This window comes from Camelina sativa, chromosome 14 (genome assembly GCF_030686135.1).
Source record: "Camelina sativa cultivar CO46 ecotype springtype chromosome 14, ASM3068613v1".
Classification (NCBI taxonomy): Eukaryota; Viridiplantae; Streptophyta; class Magnoliopsida; order Brassicales; family Brassicaceae; genus Camelina; species Camelina sativa.
This window is the reverse complement of record NC_141893.1, coordinates 12,233,495-12,254,071: the sequence shown is the minus strand read 5'-3', so window position 1 is coordinate 12,254,071 and position 20,577 is coordinate 12,233,495. Positions and strand designations below refer to the sequence as shown.

Below are 20,577 nucleotides of genomic sequence, written 5' to 3'. Positions count from 1 at the left end.
TAAACAATTGCAATATTAAAAGTAAATACTGTTTCAAACAAAATATTTTTTTTAAAACAAATATAACACTAATTTTTATTATTATATTATAATTTTTGGTGAAAATGTCAATCCGTACTTTATAGCACGAGATATCTTCTAGTTTATGATTAATTAAACAAGCTCTATTAAATAAGTATAAGTTTTTAAGTCTTTACTTTTAATTGATTTAATGTATTAATTTTGGTTTTTGTTATAGTTTCTTAAATATTAAAAAGGGATTTGCTGTAGATACATGATTCATGAACATGTGGATAGAGACTGCCTTATTTTGTTCACAAAAACACTCGCGGATAGATATGATGTTCGAAGTTACACATGTTGGTCATTATACCCGGTTTTTTTAAAATAGAGGGTATTCTTCAGACATAATTAAAAGGATCAGTGCAGACCAACCGGTGAAGACACGTGCACCTTCTCCAGTTCCTTTTGTTTGATCATAGTGTTCCCAGATGTAACCAGTCTGGTCATAGTTTCTAACAACGTTCCTGCATCAACAACACAGTATAGGTAAGGCTAAAACATCTTCGACTTCAACTGTACCTTATACAAACATGGATACCTTATTAGATTGCTCCTTAGTTCCTCATAAATAGTTCTTGCCTTGCTGCTGTACGGTCCACCCACTGCCGAAAAATCTGATGGGTTATACAAAGTTTTTGTTTGTGAAGAGGTGGGGACTCAGACAATGTACCTTTAGAGTAATGGTGCAGGGAAGAAAGAATCATGTAGTTCATATTTATCCAAATTGCACCTCTCCAGTACGGTGCTTCGTCCTCAGTGTTATACTTCATGTACAAAGAACTGCGTGAAGAGAAATGAGTGCTTACGAAATCACTGAAGAATTGACAATGCTTAGATATGTTTGTTCTTGCAGGCTCACCTAGTTTTGGCAAGTGAAAGTAAACCATAGTCACTCCATACGATGCTCCTGTTTGAAATGAGATCGAGTTGTTTGTCGAGGATTGAAGAATCCTTTCATCAAGCAACATAAAATGTGAAGGTTTAGTACTTTAGTTCCAGCTTTCCACAAGGGCTTCAACAATCATATGGATGATACTAATGCACAATATACAAACTCACAGCTGGGATGATTCTGAACATGAATGGAAAGAAGCTGACGTAGCCGATGTGAGGAACTAATCTTAGCTCTGGTCTCCCAAACGTCTCCCTTACAAGCTCTCGAGATAAATGATCATCTTCTCCAGTAACCTCTTTCCAGATTAACCGAACCTGACAAATCAAACAAGTGCATATATGATTCAGCAAAATTTCCTAGATAGATTTATATTCTATCATGACAATTGAAATCTAAGCTTCTCTATGACATAATTCATCAAAATTTCCTTACGTCTTCTGTATGATTACCAAAGTCAAGGTAAGACCCATGGTCATGGTCATAGTGCATCTGTTGAAGAAGAAGAAGAGTTAGAACAAGAGATCATGCCATCCTTGTCATGATTGTTAAAAGGAAGTGATAGAAATGTAGTCTTGTAGGCATTGCATATAAAAATACAAACCTGATTCAGAAGAGTGAAATCTGAAAGCAGCTTGGCAGTTGAGTTATAATCCTCCTGTAGGATACAGTTTCAAAGATATGTGATGAACAAATTAGAGAACATATAGTCTATATTATTTTCATGTTCTTCTAACCGTCACAAGTATGTCTTTTTTCCCCATAAATTCTTGGATGGAGTTCATGCAATCTGCTGCAAGATACATCCAGCATCTGAGGTCAACATGCCTCTCATCTTCATTTGGGTGTGAAGCCCGAGGATAATCATCCAAACCAGAGGAAAGAGACTGCAGGAATATGTGAAAGCTAGGGCATCAGGATAAGAAATAGGAAGCTAGGGGATTGGATTGACATCTTTTTGTTAATGATCAAGAAATGGTACCTGAGGGTTTAGTTGCCTAGTTGTTATATTGTCTCTGCCATGCCAATAGTAACTTCCCTTCTCCTTCCCTGGTATTTTATCAAATCATAAATATACGAAAACGTACAGTGTAGGAATAATGTACTCAGTGTGACTTGTATGTAGAAGTCACTTAAATGCTAGAAACATGAAACAAAACAGTCAACAGTGAAAACACCCTGCAACTCTGTAAAGTACTGACACAATGTTGTTAATGTTACCTATCTGGGAAGTGTTGAACCATTTGAACCATGCATCTAGCCGTACAAAAGCTCTGTCAAGGAATGACAAGATTTCATCGCTTTCCACCTCTTTAAATTTCTCTGCCCGTATACCATCAATCAAATCTGAAAAATAAATACAAGGAATGTCAACATGGAGTTGATATGATTTTTGATATCTTGTTATTTACACCAAGCCTTTCTCATTTTTCCAATCCAAAAGCATCTTAGCTAGGTGAAACATAATTAATCTTGGCGACAATGTACAAGAAAGTTTTTACCGCGTATCACCAAAAGTAGTGTAGGTGGATTGCCATTACTTGGGTACTGAACAACGTACTGCTTTGGAATCTTACTGCAGCAAAAACCATTTTCGAATCAGTATCAACAACAAACAATAATGATGCCTAATTTGAGGTTAGTAAGAGTACATAACAACCTCAGAGCTTCATCTCCCAAGATTTGCTCACGAGGAATCCATCCATCTATATTCATTAGATCTAACCAGTTTCCAACAATTTCCAATGTTATATGGACATCCCAGCGCCTGATCAAACACACATATATAGAAACACTTCAAAGAATGATTAAATGGCCAAATGATTGTATTATATATAACTTTTTAATAACAAGACCAAGAAACTGTTCAGCCTATTCAGGGATGAGGGATGTATAATGAACTAACCAGATCAACAGTTGATGGAAGCCTTCATCCCACAAAAATCCCCTAGGAAATACGGGCCGGCTTGGAACTGCTGTGTACAGCTCAGCTGGCCAATATAGCAAGAAATCATCTTTACTATTAGCCTGCAACTAAACATTGTTAACTATGTGAATCTGTTTTGGAGTGCAAAAAGAAACTGAACTGAAACTCACCAGATCACTTCTAGGAACATGAATTTTTGATTGACCATAGAAGTAACCAATGCCTCCAAGCATGTTCCCTATTGCAGCTTTACCAACCACCAAAGTTTCAGGATCAAGCTGAAAATCACAGGAAGATAGAATCATATATTTATCTCTTATAAGCACATCAAATCAGATGCATATAGTAATTGACTATAGCAAGAAACAGAGAGCGTATAAGAAAGGAAAATACTACTACTAGAGCTGAGAGGTGAAAAATGGATTTGCACAATGGTCAACAAGATCTTTAAAAGTGCAAATGAGATCCTTAATAAAAGTAGATTTTTGTGTTGAGGAAAATAAAGAGTAGAATCACACCTTTTCAGACAGGTTGAAGCAATCCTTGAACTTTGTATCAAATGCTATATGTTTTTCTTCAAGTAGACTAGAGAGTGGCGAACCTACACGGAATCAAGACAGAACCTTAGCTCAAAGATAAAATCGATACCAGATATCTTGAAAGGAAATGGTATTTAGCCAATCATCAAGGAGATAACAGGGAGGCTTATAAACCTGTAAGACTCATTATACGCTTCTCCATGTGGGAGGTTTCTTCTCTTATATCAGAGACAAAGGCAACATCTATAGTAGATTGAGTGGTAGTGGAAATCTGCATGACAAAATGAGGATTAGGGATGAGGAAACATTCAAATCATACAATTCAATACGACTTATTTAGGGATGCTGGCTTTGTTTATAAAATACATCTGTATACATATATCTTGATCAAGACTGATGATTACCTGAAAAACATAAATGGTAGAAGAATCCTCTGATGTGTCAGATAGCTGAAGTCGTCCAGACTTCCCTTCCTGAAAATACACAAAGCCAATAGAGACATATGAGCACTTTGGTCTTTGTAATAGAAAAAGTAAATATAGATTGGAAAAACTTGCAAACTGAGATATAACCTGAACAGCGAGATTTTTCTGAACAAGATCAGAAAGATTGACAATGTCAGGTGTCTTGAAACCGCAATAATGTGTTTCAAGATGATTCTGCAAAAGAGGAGCACAGCTAAAAATGGTCACTTTCTTGCAAAGACAGTAACTAATAAGATCCTGTGTGATCTCTCAAAAGAACTTTTAAATAATAAGTTACCTCTGATTTTAAGTGCATCTGCCAGTTTCCTACATCTTGACGTGAACCCGAAGCCAGGACAAAACTATCTTTGAGCCCCAATACATCTTTGCCTAGATTCACACCATTGCCACCTTCATCAGCTAGATAGAAGAAGAGATGTACGGTTCTCTTTACTTCATCATTCAATATGTTCTTAACATTGATTCTAATCGACCAATCCCCTCCATAACCATGGCTCCCCTCCTTAGACTTGACAAAACTAGTCTCCAAAATCATATCTTGTTCAAGCAGCTCTTGCCGCCCAAAATCTCTTCCATTGTGTTCTCTCCAGCCAAAAGACTTAAGATCTTCAGAGTTTTCACAGAAATGCCTCATAACCGGCTTACCATCTTTTGTAACGAGCCACATCAAGCCAGCAACAAGGGACTTAGGAGTTCTGCATAGTCAGTCATCTACAACAACTTAGCAGGCTTGAACAAGAAAGAAACACAGTTTCACATCTTGTACTAGTGTTCTTTTGTAAACCAATCCCCTGTAAAATTCTAGTGTTCTTAATTTGATCTTTCCCAATTGATCAATCAATGACTTTTGACAGATACTGATTTAAAGAAGCAGAATAGTATTATGATACCTGGCTCGAACTCCAAAATAAACCTGAGGGCGATAAGTTCCCCAATACAAGCTCTCCTTATGGTCATCTTGAAACTGATACAAGAAGCTCAAGATTTTCAAATATCCCAAAGTGAAGAAAGGAAATGATATATAGATGTTGGAGAGAGTACCATAGGCAAGTCCGTGAGTTTAGGAGAAGGAAAAGGAGTGATAACACGAGGTGGTCTCTGGGATTCATCGCCGAACAGAGGTTTGATTCCACCAGATGTGCTAAATCCGGTCGTCATCATTTGAGTATCGTTGTTGGAGTATAACAGATTAAGCAAAGTAGAGCTATGTGAATGATCGGTGAAGCTGAGAAAGGACAACAAATAAACAAGGCATAGCAAGTGGACTTTTGAGTTTTGACCAACTACAAGAGATCGTCGTCGTGCTTGGAACTGATCATTGTAATAACCCATTTTTTTAAGTTTTCATTCTTGTCTGCCTCGCCTTAATTGTTTTTAGTCATTTTTTGGGAAAGTCTTTTTATAATACAGAAATTACTTAGCTAACTAATTTTTAAAAAATAAAAAAATTCAAAGGGAACAAAAAAGAAAAAAAAAGTAGATGAAAAAGGTAGCTCACTTTGAAAATGAATGACACTCTCGTGACTTCACTATCCTAATAAATCTCATTTCTCTTGGATGCCCGAATCACAAAGGAGACAATAAACCCTACATTTTTCTCTTATACGTATGTATAGTTCTCTTTTTTTTGGTATTGTTGTTGCGAGTTTTACACACGTGCGTTTTTTAATCTTTTTCTTGCAAACTCTTTTTGTTTTTGTTTTTGGGTCGTTTGCAACATTCGTGTAAATCAATCATCGATGGTTTGGTTCGTGTTTCAATTGTAACCGTAGATTATTTTTGCGTGTTTTGTGGAGCTGACAGAGTTCTTCTTCTTCTTCGTCCCCATTTTTTTCCGCCTCTCTCTCTCTAGTCTGTCTCTACCGTTATGCTTCGGTTTTTTTTCTTTCTTTTCTTGTCATTCTTTTCTTTTTTTTTTAATCCTGGGTTAAGTTTAAGACTCGTTTCATTAGAACAAAGGTAAAATTTTGTTTTTTTTTTCTCAAGAATCGTGTTTTGTTGTTTTCACCAAACCACGAAATATGATTCGTTGTTTCCTCAGATTTTGGAACCCAAAAAGGCAATCCTTAATGCGTTATTGTTTCATGTCCTTCAGGTTTGTATAAAGAGCTCTCTGTCTGTAGCGAGATTATAAGATCATGGATGTAAGCGAGCTCGAGGAGAATTTGTTCGCTGCTAGCGATGCCAAGGTATCTCTTATTCCTTTCAATATCTTTCTCAATGATTCATGTCGCTAGTTTTTTTTTTTGAATCATTATGGACAAAATGGGTGGCTTTGCTGCTTACTATGTTGTTATCTCTGTTTTTGTTTTTATCATATTTTTAGATAATGTGATTCTCCCCAATCCTGTTTTGCCTTTGATACCTTGCCCTATTGACTATATAAGCAAATCTTGTGTTGAGAGAGTATTTGGGAATCTTGGGGGGGGGGGTGGTTAATATGTCATCTGAGCTGGAAAAATTTATAGAGGCTTTTGTAATGTCTTTCTTCCTTGATGTAAATTAAGTAAATTGATGGTGTTCTTCTCTATGCTTAAATTTGCTAACGTTGTGTGTGATGGTTTATTGTTAAAATGCAGTTACATAGAGATATGTGCAAGGAACTATCTGCTGTTTATTGCAAGGTACTGTCAATCTTCCCTTCGTTGGAAGAAGCAAGACCTCGGAGTATATCAGGGATTCAAGCCTTGTGTTCTTTACACATTGCACTTGAGAAAGCAAAGAACATTCTTCAACACTGTTCTGAGTGTAGCAAACTTTATTTGGTGTGTGTTTCTTTCTTTTGATGCATTTTCTTCTCTTTTGTGTTTTGGTTGTGGTCCCTCTCTTGAATTCTTCCATCTATTTTTTGGTCCCTCTCTTGAAAAGGCCATTACTGGGGATGCTGTAGTGTTGAAGTTTGAGAAAGCTAAATCTTCACTTATCGATAGTCTTAGACGCGTGGAGGACATTGTTCCTAGCTCAATTGGGTCTCAGGTAAATCTCTATTTCCTTTTGCAGATTAAGAAAACTGTCTATGCCTAACAGTGCACACCAAAATGGTCTCTGCTAGTTCCTAGTTGAGAATTCTTACTTTAATGTTTGATTTCTTCAGATTTTGGACATTGTTAGTGAACTAGAGCAGACCAAGTTCTTGCTTGATCCATCAGAAAAAGAAGTTGGTGATCGGATTATTGCACTATTGCAACAAGGGAAGAAATTTGACAACTGCAGTGACAGCTCCGAACTTGAAATTTTCCTCCAGGCAGCTACTAGACTCAGTATAACTTCTTCAAGATCAGCTCTGGCAGAGCGGCGTGCTTTAAAGAAACTCATTGACAGGGCACGTGCGGAAGAAGACAAGCGTAAGGAGTCTATTGTGGCTTACCTCTTGCATCTCATGAGAAAATACTCCAAGCTATTCAGAAGTGAAGTTATGGATGAGAATGACTCTCAGGGTTCACCACCATGTTCACCCACTGGTCAAGCTTCTAATGAAGATCGTACTCATGCCTTTGGGCGTCAACTATCCAAGTTTGGTTCTATTAACTTTAAGACAATGAACAGTAGGAAATCAGGACAGATGCCCATTCCACCAGAAGAACTGAGGTGTCCCATATCGTTGCAGCTTATGTGTGATCCTGTCATTATTGCTTCTGGGCAGACTTATGAACGTGTCTGTATTGAGAAATGGTTCAGTGATGGACATAACTCTTGCCCCAAGACTCAGCAGCACCTCCCACATCTTTCCCTGACTCCTAATTACTGCGTTAAAGGTCTGATTGCGAGCTGGTGTGAGCAGAATGGGATCACAGTCCCTACTGGACCACCAGAATCTCTTGACCTTAACTACTGGAGACTAGCCCTGTCTGACTCTGAATCTACAAATTCAACGTCAGTTGATAGTATCGAATCGTGCACACCAAAGGGCGATATAATCGTTCCTTTGGAGGAGCGTAGTGCTATTGTTTCCCAACAACAACACAAAGAAGAAGTCAATGTGCCTGTTGTTGGTGATGAGGAGACTTCTGATATTAATGTTCTAGAGAGGTATCAGGACATACTAGCAATCTTGGACAAAGAGGAGGACTTGGCTAAAAAGTGTAAAGCAGTTGAAAATGCAAGGCGATTGCTAAAGGATGATGAAGAGGCCAGGATCCTCATGGGAGCCAATGGGTTTGTCGAAGCGTTTTTGCGGTTTCTTGGATCAGCTGTTCATGAAAACAATGCAGCCGCACAAGAAACCGGAGCTATGGCTCTATTTAACTTAGCAGTTAACAATAACAGGTTAGATAGCTCATTTTCTTCTTTTTTGTTACCAATCAAAGTTAGTGTCAACCTTCTCACAATTTCCTCTGTTTTGTTTGTTTCATTGAACTGCAGGAACAAAGAGTTGATGCTGACTTCAGGGGTCATTCCCCTGCTTGAGAAAATGATATCTTGTTCCCAGTCTCAAGGGCCAGCAACTGCGTTATATTTAAACCTATCCTGCCTTGAAGGAGCCAAGCCAGTGATTGGCTCAAGTCAAGCAGTTCCCTTTTTCGTGAACCTTCTTCTTCAAGGTGAAAAAACGGAAACCCAATGCAAGCTTGACGCTCTTCACGCCCTCTACAACCTTTCAACCTACTCTCGCAATATTCCCACTCTCCTTTCATCAAACTTAATCAAAAGCCTCCAAGTCCTTGCATCAACAGGTGACCACTTGTGGATAGAGAAGTCATTAGCCGTATTACTAAATCTAGCATCTAGCCGAGAAGGGAAAGAAGAGATGATATCAACACAAGGCATGATCAGCACTCTTGCAACGGTGCTAGACACGGGTGACACGGTCGAACAAGAGCAAGCCGTTTCTTGCCTAGTGATCCTATGCACGGGAAACGAGTCATGTATCCAGATGGTACTACAAGAAGGAGTGATCCCGTCTCTAGTGTCCATCTCAGTGAATGGAAGTCCACGAGGAAGAGACAAGTCCCAGAAGCTTCTGATGCTGTTTAGGGAACAAAGGCAACGAGATCAGCCATCGCCAAACAGAGACGAAGCTCCCAGGAAAACCGTATCGGCACCAATGTCAATACCAGCGCCAGTTTCGGATCCCGAGTCAGAAGTAAAACCTTTGACTAAATCAATCTCGAGAAGGAAAACAATGACAAGACCATTCAGTTTCCTCTGGAAGAAAAGCTACTCGATCCACCATTAAGTATATATATAGATTGGGTTGTAACATATACACCCTACTACTTTAAGTTGATCTTTTGTTTTTTTTTCATCTTTTACCTCTTTACAAGTCGTCTTCATAGAGAAGAGAAATATGTACAGGCGACGTTGTGATCTCACCATTTTTGTTCACTATTCCTCTCTCACCAGAGGTATACATGTAGGAGATAGCTTACTACTGATGTATGTATCAGGAGGTACTTTATAAGTTTTATATGAACATTTTATACTCCAGTGACAAGATTAGTGAGCTGCAGAGTCGCAGACAATTCTTGAAGCAGAGGTGGCATATTACTGTCGTTTCACATGTTGACCCAATCTAGTGGATACATACAGCACCACGTAGTATGAATCAAGTATTATAAAATTATAAAATTTTCTTCTTATAAAAATAAAAAAAGATCGTAAAGAGTCGGCCCCACAAAACATCACCTGCACGGCGTCTCCGTCGTCTCTGTCCCGTCGTCTCCGTCGTCTCTGTAACCTTGTAAAAGCTCGTAAGAGAGAAATTAGATTCCTTTCGTGATCTTAGAGTCTTCTTCTTCTGCTTCTTCCTAGATTGTGTTTCAGGGGATTTTAATTAGAGTTTACCAATTCCTTCGACTTTCAGGGTTTTGGGGTTTAGCTTGTCGACCATGGCGATGCTAGGGCTGATCAAGAGGGTTACACGAATAAGCAGAAACAATTCGAGGGTCAGAGTGTATCCAGTGAGATACTTCCAAAGCAAGGACCTTTCAAACACTTCAAATTGCTTTCGTGGCGAAGATGCTAAGCTTCCTGTTCTGATCGTCGGCGCTGGACCGGTGGGACTCGTTTTATCCTTCCTTCTCACCAAACTAGGTACAATTTTTTCCAAGTTTTCATCTGAGCTTGCCTTACATTAGTAATTTTGAGTTCACGTCTTTGATCGAATTGGATTGTCTCACCTTTATGTTAGGCGTGAACTGTGCTGTTGTGGACAAAGCCACAAGCTTCTCTAAACACCCACAAGCACATTTTATCAACAACCGATCTATGGAGGTTGGATTTTTTTTGCGTGTTCCCTTTGGTTAATTTTGTTTTTTGGTGTTGTCCTGGATTTTTGGAACCTTAGTTTCTCCCTTTTCATATATACTTAGATCTTCCGTGAATTGGATGGATTAGCTGAGGAGATTGAAAGATCACAGCCTCCTGTAGATTTGTGGAGGAAATTCATATACTGCACTTCCCTCTCCGGTTCAACTCTTGGTACAGTGGACCACATGCAGCCTCAAGGTGTGTTCTTCCATACAATTTCTTCTCTCCTTTCATCAAACTTAATCAAATGCCTTTAGTTCTGCAAATAGTTCTACGTTAGCTGCGGAAAGATGCAGACTTTTTCAAAGATGTCCTTTTTTTGTGTTATTAATAGATTTCAAGAAAGTTGTCAGCCCGGCTTCTGTTGCTCACTTCTCCCAGTACAAGTTGACAAATTTACTGCTTAAGCGGTTGGAAGACCTTGGCTTTCTTGTTCGAAATTCCAAAGAGTTAGATGGTCTTGAGCTTGACTCTGTTATTGCGAGGCAAATTCTCATGGGTCATGAGTGTGTGGCGATTGATTCTAACAAAGATAGCGTTACAGCAACTGTTTCTTTTCTCGAAGGAGGCAAGCATTTGAAAAGAAACTTTCAATGTAGTCTACTGGTTGGTGCTGATGGTGCTGGGAGTGCTGTAAGAAAGCTCACCAAAATAGAAATGCGAGGGGAAAGAGATCTACAAAAGCTTGTTAGTGTCCATTTTATGAGCAGAGAGCTCGGTGAGTATCTGATGAGTAGCAGACCAGGGATGTTATTTTTCATTTTCAACACTGAAGGTATTGGAGTTCTCGTTGCCCACGATCTTCAACAAGGAGAGTTTGTTCTGCAGGTAGCCACAGACCCGGCCAGAAAATCTCAGTTTAATTAGTGTTATATACCATAGCTTAGCGTGTAATCATTTCTTTCTACTGCAGGTTCCATACTATCCACCTCAGCAGAGTCTCTCTGATTTAAGTCCCGAGGTATTTTACTATCACCAAAAAATAATAATGGACTTTTACTTGTGAACAAACATTTATACGCCTCTGTGGCTATATTTCCATCCCAACTGTGACCAATTTCAAATGCGATTTTGTTTGTCATTTTCCCTGAACTATTATATTCTTGTAGATGTGCAAGATGTTGATATTCAATTTGGTGGGACGTGAGCTTTCAGACTTGGATGTAGCTGATATTAAGCCATGGGTCATGCATGCTGAAGTCGCTGAGAAATTCATGTGCTGTGAGAATAGAGTGATACTTGCTGGTGATGCTGCTCACCGGTTCCCGCCTGCTGGAGGTTTTGGTAAGTGTTCAAATTCTTTTCAAAAAGTGAACCATATGCTACTTCTTTGACAGTATGATGGTTACATATTTGGAAGATATCAATCATCTCCATTTTTGTACTATTATGATTAAAGGTATCGTCAAATGAGATACTATGATACCAAGGAATGCCGCAAACTTAGAAGTTGATCTTAAAGGATCCTTGTTGTCAGTTTCTTGTTCTAAGTTTTATGAATCGAGCAATAGCAGGCCTCAGGAATCAGTTCGATATGATGTACTCTCAACTAGCAGTCTTGTATAATATTCTGATAGCAGATTACATGACATTTGCAGGAATGAACACTGGAATTCAGGATGCTCACAATCTTGCATGGAAAATAGCAGCTCTTGTTCAGGGTTCTGCAAAACCTTCAATTCTTAATACCTATGAAATAGAACGTAGGCCGGTATGGTATTTATCTTTTCTAAACTTTTTATTGACATCCGTTCTTCTTAAGTTGATTCATTTACAAGCATCTTATTGTGACTGCTAGATTGCCCTTTTCAATACTTCACTCAGTGTTCAGAATTTCAGAGCAGCCATGGCGGTTCCTTCGGCGCTAGGCCTTGACCCAACAGTTGCAAACTCAGGTAAACTAGAACTAGCTTTTCTCTTGCTCTCTTTATCGCTTCATAATTAGGTTGCAGCAATGATATCTTTATGATGTTCTAGTTCATAGGTTTATAAACAAAACAGTCGGTTCCATCCTTCCAACTGGGCTGCAAAAGGCAATCTTGGATAATGTCTTTGCACTAGGTCGTGCACAGCTTTCAGAATCTCTGTTGAATGAGAGAAATCCGCTGGGAAATCAGAGACTTAGCAGATTAAAGAGTATCTTTGATGGAGGAAAAAGCCTTCAACTACAGTTTCCTGCCGAGGATCTTGGTTTCAGGTATCATCATCATTTTTGAAACTGTAGAATTCTCACTCTAGTCTGAGGTAGTGCAAGAAGAATAAAAAGAGAGAAGAAAACTAGGGCTGGCTGCTTTTGTCAACTAAAATCAGCGGTTTCATGACATGTAGATTGTGGTCTTGAATGTTCAAACCATTGTGTTTCTTGCATTATATCTCAACAAAAGATATGTGAATTTACTGTGTTTACTATTTAGGTATTTAGAGGGAGCCATTGTTCCTGATAACAAGTCTGAAGCTGGTGATCCTGAAGTACCAAGTGGTCGTAGAAGAGACTATGTTCCTTGTGCTGAACCAGGTTCAAGACTGCCTCATATGCATGTGAGAATGCTGTCAGATTCCGCAAAAGAGGTTGTTGTTTCTACACTGGATTTTGTTTCCACGGAGAAAGTGGAGTTTCTACTAATAATATCGCCATTACAAGAGTCCTATGAGCTAGCTTGTGCTACATTTAAAGTGGCGAAAGAGTTTATGGCTGATGTCAAGGTATGCGTGGTCTGGCCTAGTAGCGAAGAGGGTGTTGAAAGGGTGAGCAAATCAGCAATAGCTCCATGGGAAAATTATGTCGATGTTATGGAAGTTAAAAGACAAGATGATGAAGGAACTTCGTGGTGGAGTATATGTAAAATGTCAGAGAGAGGATCAATTTTAGTCCGACCTGACCAACACATTGCTTGGCGTGCAAAGTCTAGTGTTACTTTGGACCATACACTGCACATGAGAGATGTCTTCTCAATCATACTTGGTAAACAATGAATAACACCAATTATATCCACAAATTCCATGTATACTATTGTTATTTGCAAATAACAAAATCACGATTCTTTTCTTTGTAATGGTGTTCCAAGTTTTCTTTACATCAAGTATAGAATGGCAAGATCATAGCTTTTAATTAAGAATATATATAGTGAATCAATACTTTTTTTTAAGTAAGAATTTTATAATAAATCATACAACTTCCCTAAAATCATTAAAGTTATTTAAAATCTTATGGAAACTCAAATCACTTGAAATATTAGATTTCTATATTTTTTTATGTTGAGTTCATCAGATTAGGCTATAAATTTTCTTAATCTCTCAGATTTCCCATAGATCCTTGTTGAGTTCATAAGAATAGGCTATAGATTTTCTTAATCTCTCAGATTTACTTGTTGAGTTCATCAGATTAGGGTTAGATTTTCTTAATTTTGATGAGTTTATTAGATTCTAGACTGTAGATTTCATAATCATTCTCTTCGTTTCTGTATTGATGTATTTCTTGCTTTTTTCAGGAAAATGTTGACGATCAATGGGTTTATTGTGACGTGGAAGGAGTTCAGGTTCCGGGAAATCGTTAGTGTGAAGACGTCGTTCCCATGTTAAAACGTTTTCCAAATTCACGAGGCATGCTTGGTGATCTTTACATGTAGGTGTCGTGGGATTCCTAGGACGTTCGCGCATCCCGCATGAGTTTAATAATGCTTTCTAGGACCAACAAATCCCAATTTACAATATGAACTAAATTAAGACCCTTGCTAGAGCACATGTTGAAATTCCTTTTATTTATATTGTACTTTTTATATAAAATATAATTTATGTGATTGTTTTTAAAAGTTGTTGTGAATAAAACATTATGCAATAAAATCATATGTTAAATATGAGGACTTGAAATTTTTTTTAGATTTTGTTGCTAGTATAATCAAAAATCACTCTTTATCTGCAGAAGAGTGATTAATTTTGGAGATTTTGTTGCCTATATATGGTTAATTAAATATTCTGTGGAGATATTATTTTATTTTTTTGGAATATGTTGTTTTAAGAAGATCTGAAATCGAGATTTAACTAATGATTACAACCCACATAACCTATATAACCTATCAAATAATCAAATAATTAATCTTATAACCCATATTATATAGTCGACACAAAAAGGTTGTGTATTTCCGTTTTATTATATAGGAGATATCGGTAAGTAAAGTCTTTGTATTCATTTTTTTCTTTTAGAAATACATACAAAGATAAAGTCCATATAACTAGGGTTTCAAATCCTACCTAAAACCATGAGATTTAGATTTCTATTATATTTTTAACTAAAAAATCCTTTCAAATCCTCTCAAATCCTCCAGAATCACTAAAAATCATTAAAATTCAAATTCACAAACTGTTTTGAATATCAATAGATTTTAATATAGATTTATAAATCATTAGTTCAATAACAATGTATTTTAAAAGACTTTAAAATATATGATTAAAATAACATAGGATTTGTAAATTTCTTTACAAATCACTTAACCAAAACATATGTTGCTCTGCATCAAAATAAATTATTTGGCAAGAACTCTCTGATTGAATAACTTATGCCTTAACCAAAACCAAAGTTGCTCTTAATTTTCTGAATTATTTGAATCAAAACTCGGATGGGTTGGTTAAGGAAGTGAAATCGGTTTATAACCAGATATTTCATTACTTAGCGTTACATCAAAATGAGTTATTTGTACTGCCTCATTTTGCTCAATTTTTGTTCAATTTTTTATATGATGTTGTTATTAACTCTTGTGGTTAATAGCTGATGTTTGTGGCCGTTTGTTGAAATCATTATATATATAAAAGTAAGATTTTATTTTCTCCTTATTGGTTTGACATTTAATTTCTAAAAACATAATATTAATTTTCAATTAAAAAGATAATATTATACATGTAATCATGTATATTAATCCATACTTCAAATCCACACTTTAATCCTAAATTGTAACTGAAATTGAACAGATTATGAATTGACTATTTTTTTCTCCGTTCATTTTCATTCAAACCCACTTTAGATTAGAATTGTAACTCCTCTAATTAAATTATTTTAAAAATATAATTTCTATCACTTGAAATCCTATAAATAACCATTCTACATCCTCCTCCACCATATCTCATATTCTAAATATACAATTTTTTTTTTGTTTATGTTTTTGCATGGGTTGGAAACTCATTGTAAGTGTTTAATCTTATATTTTGTTGGATTTATCTTATATTGTGTTCAATTTTATTTCTTTGTTTTATGTATTTCTAAAAATAAAATATTTATTTTCAATTAAAATGAAAATATTATAAATGTATACATGTACATTAATCCCTACTTTAAATCTATTCTTTAATATTAAATTATAACTGAAATTACATAAACTATGAAATGGTTTTTTTTCTCCATTCATTTTCATTTAAACCCTCTACAAATTATGATTGTAACTGCTCTAATTAAATTATTTGAGAAATGTAACTTGAAATCCTATAAATAATCATGCACACATCCTCCTCCATCATATCTCAAACTCTAAATATTTTTTTTTTTTTTTGTTTATATTCTTGCATCGGTTGAAAATTCATTGAAAGTGTTTATTTATTTATATTTCGTTGGATTTATCTTATATTGTGTTCAATTTTATTTATTTGTTTTTATTTATTTCTTCCTTTCTTCTTTGTTTTCTTATTATTTTTAATCTTAAATTACATATGTGTAATAAAATTTTAATGGCAATACAAAATAAAATATTATGCTGATTCAAAAATATTAATTTCCATCATTGCACAATAAGAGAATCAAGCTAAACAAACCATCTTTATTGTTTATCTAGATGCTTGATTATTTCTTCCATATTTCGTTTATTTTCAAAAGTATGCAATGTTTTAATGAAATAAACTATTGTATTATTAAATTAATTTTCTATAACTCTCTCTTACCTCCAAAAAAATTGTAATACATTTTTTTAGTATACTCTGTTATATTTAGTGCTTGTGATCCAAGATGTAAATATATATTAAGATCATTACAATGTTTATTTATTTCAAGTATCGTAATTTAATATTTTTCTATATAAAAGACATTTTTATTTTCCATTTCCAATATGGTTGTACTACAAAGAAGAAATCATTAGAATTAAACCTAGCAATACTAATTAAATTAAGTGGAATATAAAAGAAATTAAAAATAAAGTTAATCTTTGGAATTCTTTTAAACTAAAGGGCCACATGCAAGAAGAGAGAAAAGTGTTTGAATTTACTTTTTCTTTTTATGGAAGTTTTCCATTGTTCAAATTTCTAGCTCCAGTTCTACCAAAAAAAAAAAATTCTAGCTCCATTTGTAAAAGACTACACAAAATTTTTTTCACCTCAACTGGTGTGTTCCAACATTGTTAATTTACATGACTAACATTGTTAATTTACATTTTAAGTGAAAACTTTATTGTGTAGTCTTTTAATTATATAGTATGAAATTAGGAAATAATGACTAACATGAATCAACCAAATTAATCAAATAATAATTTTGTTGTAAATGCAAAATCGATTCAATGACAATCAGAGAACAATGTTAACAAGATATATGAATCGTAGCAATATAATCAATTTTGAAAGATATTCACATGTATTAAGCAAATTTTATATCATTATTCTATCAAAATTTACAAAACTTACAAAAAAATAATAAGAGAAACAGACTGAGAGAGTCCATATCAATCAATTTTCTAGATGAATACTTGGAAGAGATGATTGATGGGGTTTAAGATGTAAAACGACACCAAATAAAAGTTGGATGAAGGAATAAATAAATAAAACAATCCACATTTTAACGAAGATGAGTGAATCAATGTCGATTAAAAAATTAAAAGAAAACAATATTCAGATTTTTTAGAACTTAGAGGTATGAAACAATACTCAGAGAAACAAAAAAAATTCAAGATTGCTAAAATCTATATGTATAAACAAAGTGGTGTGGAAACAAAGAGGTGTCAAAAACTAATATGTGCGAATATTAAAAGCTAGAGGTACGATGACGAAACAAAATTATTGGGAAGAAAACCTTGTAACTTTTGAGATCATTCATAAATATAAATCCAATCAATTCCCTAAATTAATACTGGAAGAGATGATTGATGTGAGTATAAGATAGAAAACGACACCAAACAAAGGTTGGATAAATGAATCAATAAATAAAACAGTCCACATTTTAACGAAGATGAGTGAATCAACGTTGATTAATAAATTGAAATAAAACAATACTTAGATTTTTTAATACTTGGAGGTGTGAAACAATACTGAGAGAAATAAAAACTATTTTCGAGGTCCAAAAAAATCTATATATACAAACAAAGAAGTGTGAAAACAAAGAAGTGTGAAACAGAAAGGTAAGAACTAACAAGTGCAAAGATTGAAAAGCTGGGGATAAAACGAAGAAACACAATTGTTATATCAAAATATTGCACACAATTATTGGATCAAAATATTGCAACTTTTGAAAGCATTAACAAATCTAAACCGTTAAATGAAATAATATAAATAATCTCATCCGTATATAGACTTAATATGGGTTTGCTATTATAAACAACTAGATTAGGCCCGCGTATTAACGCATATATAAAAAAATATGTGAAATTTTAAGTTGTATTCAAAATATTTTAGACGAATTTAGAGTTCACACACTACATCTAGCAATAAAATTTCATTGTATATTACATGATAATAAAATTAGATTTTAATTCTATGCACTCAATCCCAATGAGTAACATTTATAATTTTCATATCAAAAAAAATGTGCATTGTATCAAATTTATATCTTACTTAATATTTTTTTAAAAATTAAAAATTAATAAAACATAATTCTCAAAAAAAAAACTGAAAACTAATTTTATCTCATAGTTGAAAAAGTAACAATATCTCAAAAATATTTGTGTCATACGTAATAGTTTTACTAATTGTCCAACTAATTTTAAATAAAACTATATTAACATTATCATAAATTAATCAAAAATTCAAAGATGTTATTGTGAGAAAAATTATTTGTTTATGTAAAGGTTAGTATCTACAATCCTTTTTCTTTTAGGATTAATAACTGACAGTATTATTAATTTAATTATGGTATTATATTAATATATTGTATAATTTTCTTAATTTTTTTCTTATAGAATTAATAATTTAAAATTAGAATTAGTATTATTTTTTATATACATATATGAATTATCTTTTATATTTATTAAATTGTTTAAATTTTTATTTTTTTTTATAATTTACAAATATGTTAAAACAAAGTTTCTTGTATATAACACACCACAAAATCTTTAATTGTTAAAATTGACACGTTTCGCGATCACATGAGTTATTAACTTTGAGAACCAATGTTTATATAATAACATTATATTGAATACGCTATCAAATCATTCACCGATTGAAAAACTTAAGAAAATTACATTAATTTCTTATTTTGTTTCTTATATTATGTTAATCACTAATTCTAGCACATTAAACCTTTTTATACTTTAATCACTTTTCTGTATAAATTTATTTTTACAATATGATTATAATAAATAATAAATGCAATTAAATTGCAAATATTTTCCTTATTAATTGCACATATTTTTCTATTGAAATTAATAACTTAATAGATAACTTTCCTTTATAATAGATTACTTTTAGTTTTATATACTTTTCAAAAATATTAATTGTAATCCTATTAGTTTTAGAATTTTTAATTTTCCTATAATTATTAAATAAAATTTATTTTCATACATATCAAAATATTATCGATATACTTGACACATGTCGCGATTATATGAATTACTAACTTTGAAAACTAAGGTTTATATAATAAGATCTTTATAACCCCGCGGTTGAGGATTGTTTTATTGGATTGTTTTGTTCTTAATCTAAGGGCTGTTGTTTTTTTTTTTCTGGAAAATTTGCTAAAATTTAATAAACCAAAGGATGTGTCTTTTAGTCGCAACATTTTTGTTCATGTCTTATGTGAAGCATCGCCTCTTTTTATTCTCAGTTCTCACCACATTTAGTTGTACCTCTTCATACTAATTTATATACCTAAACAGCTAAACTGTGTGATTTGTGATTCAAAAATTGGTTTGCTCCCTCCTCCCCTCTGAATGATTTAAGTTTTTCGTGACTGTTTCATGAATCTTTTAGAAACCTATTCAGAAAACCTTCTTTTGAATCCTTTTACCACAACTACGCCGTAGACTCATTACTTAGTTTGGATTTTTGAATGAAATAACATTACTATTTTGCTAGTTATTCTAATTTATTGCTGGATTTAAGAAATATATATATATATATATATATAAATAATTAATATTGGAAATTTAATCCCTCTTTTTCCTTACTAATTTAATTTATATAATGTTATATATCATATATACCTATATATATGTATCTTAAATTATATCTAGTTTTAAGTTTTCAAAAACTTTCCAATGCGTGTCCAATTATAATCTATACTAATAAAAAGTAGGAGCTATAAGCTCCTAAGACCGTCCACATAGGATTTTAAACAACCAATAGAAATTTGACATATCACTTATTAACATTTTATACAATTCCAGAATTTTCTATATTAAAAATTATTTTAAACAACCTATCATGATTTGACATGCCATTCATTAACATTTTTTAAATTTACAGAATTTTTTAGAAAAAGGAAAATTTTAAATTTATGGAAATCAAAGAACTAAGCACAATATCACACATCGGCTAGAAATTTTTTAGACAATGGTTCAGAACCAGTATAAATAAGATTAATATGCTTCCAACAACGAATGAGCAGGAAAGCTTGATTTATCAGGCGTCCAAGTTTAAAAGTTTTATTTGGTTTGATCTCGTTTTTTATTTGATCAAATTAAAACTTTAAATAGTTTCAAAAAAATATTATAATATTTAAAAATTTTAAAAGTTTAAAGATTATAAATATTGAAACTTTTAAAAGTTCTTAGCTTTTAAAAAGTTTTTAAATATTATAAGTTTTAAATTCTAAAAGTTTAAAATATTATAAATATTGAAAATTTTTAAAAGGTTCAAATTTTATATTTTGAAACCTTTGAAAAGTTTAAAATATTATAAATATTGATGCAAAACATAAATTATCTTATTTATCTACATTTGTGCTTTTTATTTCTTATGATTTTTAAAATATTGATGTAAAACATATTTTTGTGTATGATTTTATAGATGAGTTGATATTCTTTCATTAATTTTTTATTTTTGGGTCTAAGGAAGAAGGATTGACATCGCAAGACCTTAATTTGATGTTTGAGTCAAATTTTGAGGTTTAAAAAAGAAAGATGGACGACAAACACACATATTTTATTAGCTATACATAGGCATGACCAGGGTTACGGTTGTGACGGTTAAGGTTTATTAACCATCGGTTATGATTAGAAATTTTTGTAACCTTAACCAGAA

General features: G+C 33.5%; 3 protein-coding genes across 5 annotated transcripts; 2 read left to right on the top strand and 1 right to left on the bottom strand.

Annotated features, from left to right (window-relative positions):
* Positions 1-226: 226 nt before the first annotated feature.
* On the bottom strand, positions 227-5,476 carry LOC104741330 (alpha-glucosidase 2). 2 transcript variants are annotated; one of them, XR_015579653.1, is made up of 21 exons: positions 4,948-5,291; positions 4,797-4,870; positions 4,184-4,601; positions 3,994-4,080; positions 3,826-3,894; positions 3,596-3,692; positions 3,401-3,483; positions 3,053-3,160; positions 2,862-2,946; positions 2,616-2,723; positions 2,458-2,531; positions 2,177-2,302; positions 1,938-2,005; positions 1,693-1,842; positions 1,560-1,613; positions 1,391-1,447; positions 1,123-1,272; positions 923-1,014; positions 734-843; positions 602-665; positions 227-527 (listed from the first exon to the last, which is right to left on the bottom strand). XR_015579653.1 is itself a non-coding variant. In XM_010462168.3 (21 exons), exons 1-21 carry the CDS (start codon positions 5,236-5,238, stop codon positions 383-385), a joined length of 2,547 nt encoding a protein of 848 aa, XP_010460470.1. In that variant the 5' UTR covers positions 5,239-5,476; the 3' UTR covers positions 227-382. The 2 variants fall into 2 exon arrangements, 1 of the variants encoding a protein (XP_010460470.1); XM_010462168.3 differs by having other exon boundaries at positions 2,862-2,983; positions 4,948-5,476.
* LOC104741329 (U-box domain-containing protein 6-like) lies at positions 5,418-9,333 on the top strand. The gene is made up of 6 exons (XM_010462167.3): positions 5,418-5,865; positions 6,002-6,095; positions 6,486-6,671; positions 6,775-6,882; positions 7,001-8,172; positions 8,269-9,333. The coding sequence occupies exons 2-6, from the start codon at positions 6,045-6,047 to the stop codon at positions 9,080-9,082; spliced, it is 2,331 nt and encodes a 776-aa protein (XP_010460469.1). The 5' UTR covers positions 5,418-5,865; positions 6,002-6,044; the 3' UTR covers positions 9,083-9,333.
* Positions 9,334-9,392: 59 nt separating this feature from the next.
* On the top strand, positions 9,393-13,271 carry LOC104741328 (uncharacterized). 2 transcript variants are annotated; one of them, XM_010462165.3, is made up of 11 exons: positions 9,393-9,596; positions 9,710-9,939; positions 10,037-10,119; positions 10,218-10,353; positions 10,490-10,983; positions 11,069-11,116; positions 11,265-11,439; positions 11,754-11,866; positions 11,954-12,050; positions 12,133-12,352; positions 12,570-13,271. In XM_010462165.3, exons 2-11 carry the CDS (start codon positions 9,735-9,737, stop codon positions 13,126-13,128), a joined length of 2,130 nt encoding a protein of 709 aa, XP_010460467.2. In that variant the 5' UTR covers positions 9,393-9,596; positions 9,710-9,734; the 3' UTR covers positions 13,129-13,271. The 2 variants fall into 2 exon arrangements, 1 of the variants encoding a protein (XP_010460467.2); XR_015579654.1 differs by having other exon boundaries at positions 9,421-9,596; positions 12,140-12,352.
* Positions 13,272-20,577: the final 7,306 nt, after the last annotated feature.

What these genes read in the sequence shown, in the direction of transcription:
- LOC104741329 (XM_010462167.3), top strand. Translation starts at nt 6,045, where the DNA reads ATGGATGTAAGCGAGCTCGAGGAGAATTTGTTCGCTGCTAGCGATGCC. An exon ending in TCGCTGCTAGCGATGCCAAG is followed by an intron (nt 6,096 to 6,485) that starts GTATCTCTTATT and finishes GTTAAAATGCAG; the next exon opens with TTACATAGAGATATGTGCAA. An exon ending in TTAGCAGTTAACAATAACAG is followed by an intron (nt 8,173 to 8,268) that starts GTTAGATAGCTC and finishes ATTGAACTGCAG; the next exon opens with GAACAAAGAGTTGATGCTGA.
- LOC104741328 (XM_010462165.3), top strand. Translation starts at nt 9,735, where the DNA reads ATGGCGATGCTAGGGCTGATCAAGAGGGTTACACGAATAAGCAGAAAC. An exon ending in CTTCCTTCTCACCAAACTAG is followed by an intron (nt 9,940 to 10,036) that starts GTACAATTTTTT and finishes CCTTTATGTTAG; the next exon opens with GCGTGAACTGTGCTGTTGTG. An exon ending in AAGGAGAGTTTGTTCTGCAG is followed by an intron (nt 10,984 to 11,068) that starts GTAGCCACAGAC and finishes TTTCTACTGCAG; the next exon opens with GTTCCATACTATCCACCTCA.
- LOC104741330 (XM_010462168.3), bottom strand. Translation starts at nt 5,238, where the DNA reads ATGGGTTATTACAATGATCAGTTCCAAGCACGACGACGATCTCTTGTA. An exon ending in TATTTTGGAGTTCGAGCCAG is followed by an intron (nt 4,602 to 4,796) that starts GTATCATAATAC and finishes CTGACTATGCAG; the next exon opens with AACTCCTAAGTCCCTTGTTG. An exon ending in GTTCAACACTTCCCAGATAG is followed by an intron (nt 2,006 to 2,176) that starts GTAACATTAACA and finishes ATAAAATACCAG; the next exon opens with GGAAGGAGAAGGGAAGTTAC.